This window comes from Zeus faber (assembly GCF_960531495.2).
Source record: "Zeus faber genome assembly, chromosome: 1".
NCBI classification, from domain to species: Eukaryota; Metazoa; Chordata; class Actinopteri; order Zeiformes; family Zeidae; genus Zeus; species Zeus faber.
In genome coordinates this window covers 4,199,425-4,206,924 of record NC_137193.1, presented here as the reverse complement: position 1 = coordinate 4,206,924, position 7,500 = coordinate 4,199,425, and the positions used below count along the sequence as shown (strand labels likewise).

Genomic DNA, 7,500 nt, shown 5'->3' with positions numbered 1-7,500 from the left:
GTTTTTTTTCTATCTGTTCCTCCCTTTCCTTTTCTTATTTTCTTATGCGTATTTTTTGGGTGGCCTCTTTAAATATAAATGGGGGAAGGTACGGGCAGAAAAGGGCCCTGGTATCAGAGATGTGCAAACAAAAAGAACCAGACATTGTTTTCATCCAGGAAACACACTCATATCCAGCCAATGAGATGTACTGGGGGGTCAGGCCTCTCTCTGCCATGGCCCCTTCCCTGGGGGCCATGGCGCCTTCCCTGGGGGCCATGGCATCTTCCCTGGGGGCCATGGCACCTTCCCTGGGGGCCTTGGCACCTCAGAGACAGTGCAGGGCAGGTTGCATTCAGTGAGGGCACAGATAGGATATAACTGTCTGTTTTGTGAAGATCTATGATCCTTATGTGGTGTTCAGGGACTTATAGCACAGGGGGGGATCATAGGGATTGTGCTGTATTAGGGGGTGATTTCAATTGAACAGTAGATTTTGCACTCGACAGAACAAGTGAGGAACCACACCTGCAGTCATCCGCCACAACATTTAACATTAAGATTTGGTCGACACATGGAAGGTTAAACACGCACAGGTTAGGATGGGATGGTAGGGCCACTGCAGGGAGGTTAGACAGGATTTATTTATTGCAGGGGTTTTAGAAACAGGTTGGTGAGCAGCTTTGTTCATCCAGTGAGTTTTACAGACAATCATCTTGTTAATACAGACTTCCACTTTTCTTCCAGAATGAGATTTAGCTCGAACTGGCCCTTCAATGTTAAGTTACTCAAGGATCTCATCTTCCGTTGGACTTAAATCCTTTTGGGCAGTCTTTGAGTCAGTAGCGGGAGGTCGGAAAGACACAGATTCGAGCCTTGTCAGCAGTGCACTGATCCCACTCTACGGCCAGAGTTCAAGCAGCGGTATAGAAGCATGAGTAGGAGATCAAAGGCATCCAGAAAAACCTCCTGACGGCTGGAAACACCCTCCAGAACGGACTGCTGAGTGAGAAAATGAACGACCTAAGCTCGCTTATGGAGGAAAGGTATGAGCTCTCTTATGCAGGCTCAAAAACTAAATGGAATCTCCCTACAGGGGGTCCTGGGGAATCCGCCATTAGTGTTGGGAGCATGATGCTGATGCTGATGACATCAATGTCTTCATTTCGACACAGGGAGATGTTGAGATTTTTGAAGAAAGTTTGGGGTTATATGAGAAAGTGTAAAGTAGGTGCCAAAGGAAGTGGGACGGGGCAGCTCCCAGTCTGTCAGGAGGTCTGAGGTGGCGAACAGGGGGACCAAAGGTTTTTGGCGTGTTCCTAGGAACAGAAGACTGCCAGGAGAAGAACTGGGACGGTGTAATGGAGAAGGTGTCTGCCAGATTGTCCAAAAGGCAATGACTACTGCCCCAGCTGTTGTATAGGGGAAGGGTACTGGTCACTTGGTTGCCTCGACACGATGGCACAAACTTTTTCTGATCAGGACATTACTGGATATGAGCAACTGCGCCGTACCTACAAGGTGCAGAAGGGATGGCAGGGACTCTTGGACATCCCAGCCAGGATTGTGGCCTTCACACTACAGGCTGCACAGAGGCTACTCTACTGCCATGGACTGCACTGATTGGAGACAACTTCGCTGCTGCTGAAGAGGACAGCCCGTTTGGGCCATAATAAACAGCTGTTCATTCTCGCTCAGCAGGACGTTGACTGGACAGGGCTGGCCCCTTTCTACCACCCAGTACTACAGGCCTGGCAGGTCTTCCAAGGACAATGGGACTCCACTGCAACCCCAGGCAATGTAGCTCTTTGAGGAGCCACTGTTCTTCAGTGACTATGAAATCAAACTTGTATTCTTCTCCCAGTCTTCGGTCCTAGACTGCGGGAGGCAGCTGAGATGTCAAGCTGGGACATTTGTTGAAGACATCTCCTGGAAATCTGGGGGAGGGGACCGGGATCCGCTTTTCCCGACTGCTGCACAGGTTGGTGGAGGAGGTCGGTGTGTCCCTGCCGGAGCGTACGCTAAGAGCTGTCCTCTGTCTGGCCAGTGGGATGATGAATGTGAGTATTTCTTCCTCTCTCTGACTGTCTCTCCTGCTGTGGGGGAGTGGCAGGAGGAGCAGGGGCCTCTCTTGTCTCTTGGGGGAGTTTGAGACCCTTGGGAAGAAGGCACTTTATGACACACCTACGCTCTGTGACAGGGATGAAGGTGTCCAGGTGGGCTGAGGTTTTCGGTCCAGCATCTCCTCCAAAAGGCAGCTGGCGACCCCTGTCCAAGCCCCCCGTAGATAAACGGACGGGCGACATCCAGTGGAGGACTGTACGCGGGTATCTGCCGCACAGGCAGCACAGGGGAGGGGTGTTTGTTTTGCACACAGAGGGAAACGCTCCATCACCTTTATCTTGAGGAGTTTGCTTGTTTTGTCGTCAGGACGTCCTTTTCTTTTGAGTTGTTTGTCTTTGGTCCAAGGTGCAGCGTGAGAAAAAGGGCGCTTGGTGTTTTAGTAAACCTGCTTTCTGGACTGTCCCAGCTGGCTGGATGGAAGACCAGCGAGAACCGCAGAACTGGTCAGGGCTCAGTTGACCCCCAATTCATGTCGAAAGGACTTTAGTTTTATTAAATGAACGGACAACTCAGAGGCTCTCATGAGCACGTGGTGCTTGAGGAGGTTTTGTTTTACATTGAAGGCAAGATGTTGACACTTTACTTCTGATCTACCTTTTATCTTTAATTTTACATATTTATAAACTGGTTTGTTTTATTGTTTTGGATTTTTGAATCAAGTGAGTGTGAGTGTTCTTTGTTCAAGTTGTGGCCATAGGTGGACAGTTAGGTCCAACAAAGGTTTATTTTCAAATCAAATCCCCCTCTCTCTCTCTCTCTGTCTCGCTCTCTGTCTCTCTCTCTGTCTGTCTCTCTCTCTCTCGCCCTCTCTCTCCCTCTGTCGCTCTCATTCAAAATGCTTAAGCATCATCTCTCAAACCTTGCGGCGACATTAGAAAAACCTTTGTGTGTTTTTCAGTTAAATTGCAGTAATATGAAAAACAATGAGATTTTTTCAAATCTGCCCACGAACAAAGAGGCTCATTAGACCAAGAGCAGCCGACCTGCTGCGAGAAGGTAAATAATTCACACACACACACACACACACACACACACACACACACACACACACACACACACACACACACACACACAGTGTACAGGGTAGTTCGTGTAAGGTGTGTCCAGGGAAAATTAAAATTTGGTAAAAAGTAAAAAACATCCCTTAACCTCGTTGTTCTGTTGGTGCTTATTATCAGAGCTGTGAATTATCTTACATATATTATATTACATGCATATTTCTAATATATATATTTCTAATATATATTTCTGACATACATTTTTCCACCAAATCTTTTAAATATATATTTCTAATACAACTATATATTCCCAATATATGTCTATTACATAAAAATAAGTATAGATTAGAATATATATATATATATATATATATATATATATATATATATATATATATATATATATATATATATATTAGCAATATAATACCCCTCCAGACAATGGAGAGTACTGCAAATAGTTTGATCAAAAAAACAATTCTGTGCACTTGTGTGTGTGTGTGCGTGTCTCTGAGGTCAAACTGCTGCTGTTGCCATGGTGATGGCATCCCATAATGAGGGCCCTCAGACTTCACGCTGCTTCCTCAACAAAGCCACCACTCCACGATGTTAAAAACAGACCAGAAATAAATGTGAATAACAGGGAATTCAAAGAGATGACGTATGTATGATACATTTCTAATAGAATTTTGAAGAAATATGACAATATTTAAATCAGGATAAACAATAATAATTCATAATAATTAAAACTATTGCAAAACACAAACAACACACACACACAAACACTAATCAGCACCAAGGATGCCGCGGGAAACCAATAATTCCACACAGTACAGGTGGGAGTCGGTTTTATATCATTGCGATACTTTGGTCCCGATACAATAATACTGCGATTGTTTATGTCCTGTGATACGATGCTGCGATATATTGTATATTTATACTGAATAACCTAATGTACATCGATCAGCCACAACATTAAAACTACCGACCTAATACTGTGTAGCTCCCCCCGGTTCCGCAAAACAGCTGTGAGGTGGAGGCAGGGACTCCACCAGACTCTGAAGGTGTTCTGTGGTATCTGGCACCAAGACGTCAGCAGCAGATCCTTTAAGTCCTCCAAGGTGGAGGTGGGGCCCCCATGGATCGGGCTTGTTGTTCTCCATGGGATCGGACCCTAACCCCGCCCATCCGCATGATGTAGAAGAAAAGGTGATTCATCAGACCTCCACCTTCTTCCATGGCTCCATGGTCCAGTTGTGATGCTCACGTGTCCATTGTAGGTGCTTTCAGGGGTGAACAGGGGTCAGCATGGACACTGTGAGCTCCCATACGCAGCAAGCTGCCATGCAGTGTGTTCTACACCTTTCTATCATAGCAACATTCACTGTTTCAACACTTTGTGCTGCAGTAGTTGTGGGATCGAACCACACGGACTAGACTTCACTCCTCACGTGCATCAATGAGCCTTGGGCCCCATGACCCTGTGGCGGATTCATCCTTCCTTGGAGTACTTTTGGAACAGCCCACATGACCTGTGGTTGTGGAGATGCTCTGACCCAGTCGTCCAGCATCACAATATATAATAAATGTAATGTAATTCATATATTGTGGAGAAAATTATATATATATATAATATATATATATATATATACGGGCGACGCCCAGTCTGCTCAGGTGCGCTCAGCAGCGTTGGCTTGAAGCCCATGTTTGTCATGTGTGTCCATTCAAAGCTGAAAAGCGTCTCCAGCTCGATTTCACTCCGTACAGTTGACGTCGTCCGGACGTCTCCGCAGCGTTGAGTGAGTTGAGGCGTCGCTGCGTTGTGGGAACTCTGCACGGCGTCTTCCGGACATCTCGGACGACTTTTCGAAAACGCTCATCGGGCCCAAATACGTTTGACACCAAAACAACGGTTTTTAAGTGTGTTCACATGAGTGTGGACACGGCCGATATCTCACCGCACTAAACGTCAATGGAACCATTATTGATACTTGGCGTCAGAAAATCCATACACTCATGGGGGAAAACAGTCACACACACACACACACACACACACACACACACACACACACACACACACACACACACACACACACACACACACACACACACACACACACACACACACACACACACACACCCTCCAGCGCTCGTGACCTACAATCCGCCCAGCGACCGGTGATGCTGCTGCTGCTGCTGCTGCTGTCATGGAGAAGCAAAAAGCGTCGACTGGCAGCAAGATTACACACGCACGCACATTTTTTTATATATATGTTATAAAATATCACAGAAGAGTTAACACCGCAGACAAAATGTATATAACTATATATATTATAAATATACATATATGATCATATATTATAATATTATATGTTGTGTAATATATATATATATACTATATTAAATATATTTCAAAAATAATATTTTACATTATTACCTTATTGTCTGCGCTGCAGCATTGTCGTTAAAACAAACAACCAAAACAAAACTATCAGACAAGCCATCACATCAAATAGATGTGGTTTGTCTGAAAGCTCCACCTGACGGATGCAGGTGGAGAACCTCGTCCTGACGCTTCACTTCAACTGTGATTATCAATCAATACCAGGAAGCGTCAAACTGGAAACCAGGCCGAGGCTGCGGCAAAAACCTACCGAGCACCAACCAGGGCTGCCTGCGGGGGGCTGCCCCCACCCGACGGTGCCGCTTGGGTGGAGCTCAATACACAAGTGCATTCTGGGAAAGGCTTATGACCAGGGGAGCTGAAGGTTGGTGCTGGCTCAAAGGGGTAAACTATTATTAAAAATCAGCTTCTGATTCTGATACAAATATCAATATGTGACTTTACATGTTTCTGCAACCTTCCAAATAAAAATAATGTAACATAGAGTATAATATACTAACATACAGTAATATATATAACATAGAGTATAATATATATATAACATAGAGTATAATACATATAACATAGAGTATAATACATATTACATAATACATATAACATACAGTATAATTTATACAACATAGAGTATAATTTATATAACATAGAGTATAATTTTCACAACATAGAGTATAATTGATATAACAGAGTATAATATATATAACATAGTTAACATAGAGTATAATTACAATAAAATAATATCAATTGACTGGAGCAACATAGGAAGCATCAGTGTATTCCAGGTTGTTTGAAACAATAAGCAACACAGCAGTAAAATAAAAGCAGTATAACAAGGTCATTATCAGTATAGTAAAAAAGAACAAAAATCATTTCCCGACCACCAGAGGGAGCACTAGTCTATCATCACCTGATCAAAACAAACCAAAGATGCCAAGTCAGAATCCAGAAAAGAAGAAGAAACAATCTTTATTCGTCACGCAACACACCACACACGGGGACCAGGTGATAAGTGTCCATCGCTGGTCACACCATGATGGTGCATGTTTTTGGTGGGGGTCCTTACTGACGTGAGGTGGAGGAAACCCCACGTGAGCACGGGGAGAACATGCAAACTCCACACAGAAAGGCTCCTGTTTGGAAGATAACCCACCAGAGCACGGTGCCAACAGCAGAATTGAACCCAGGACCTTCTTGCTGTGAGGCAGCAGTGCAATGCACTGCGCCACCGTGCCACCAAAATCCAACCAGGGTGTTTGGTTTCAGTGAGACTCCCGTCCATCATATATTCAGGTTGTTTATTTATTAAAATGTCTTCATCTCACAATGATTTACACAAACAACAGAAAATGTTATTTTTCACCATAAGGGGGAACTATAATCTATCATCACCTGATGAAAACAAACCAAACACACTAAGCCAGAACCAGACCTCCTCAGAGACTCCTGTCCAACATAGATAAATTTTGGACTTTTTAGAGATTTTATTTTTAATTTTAATTTTATATTGTTTTTATCTCACGTTGTTTTATAGAAACAATAAAGCTGCTTTTTTTCCCACACGTCTCAAACTTCCCATTTTGGTGAAACAGAGAGAAAGAGTTTGACTGTGAAATAAACCTAAACGCCTGCCTGGACCTGTCCTCCCTTAACACCTCAAATCAGCCCCAACATCACTTCAAATCAGCCCAAACATCACCTCAAATCAGCCCCAACATCACTTCAAATCAGCCCAAACATCACCTCAAATCAGCCCCAACATCACTTCAAATCAGCCCAAATCTCAAGCGTCCCTGCTCTCACCTCGGCTGTTGGTGGCCAGGTCGGCCACCTTTTGGAAGGCATCCAGGAATGCTGCTACCGTGGCAACCGTGGCCCTGGAGACCGGAAACAGGACGATGCATGAGGAGCCCACGCATTATAAGATGGCAGGCCATAATAATAACGGCTGGATTGTTTTATATGCTGTACATGGTCAGCTAAATACTAAATATAATATAT

General features: G+C 44.2%; 1 protein-coding gene across 1 annotated transcript in view; it reads right to left on the bottom strand.

The window, feature by feature from the left end:
• The window catches only part of LOC307234510 (protein MTSS 1-like), a gene marked incomplete at both ends in the record, with an annotated part of 42,392 nt that overhangs the window by 26,839 nt on the left and 8,053 nt on the right, over nucleotides 1-7,500 (bottom strand). The window contains one exon of the mRNA XM_080006253.1: nucleotides 7,303-7,376. Coding sequence (XP_079862379.1) covers nucleotides 7,303-7,376 — 74 coding nt within the window. The remainder of the gene's footprint in view (nucleotides 1-7,302; nucleotides 7,377-7,500) is intronic.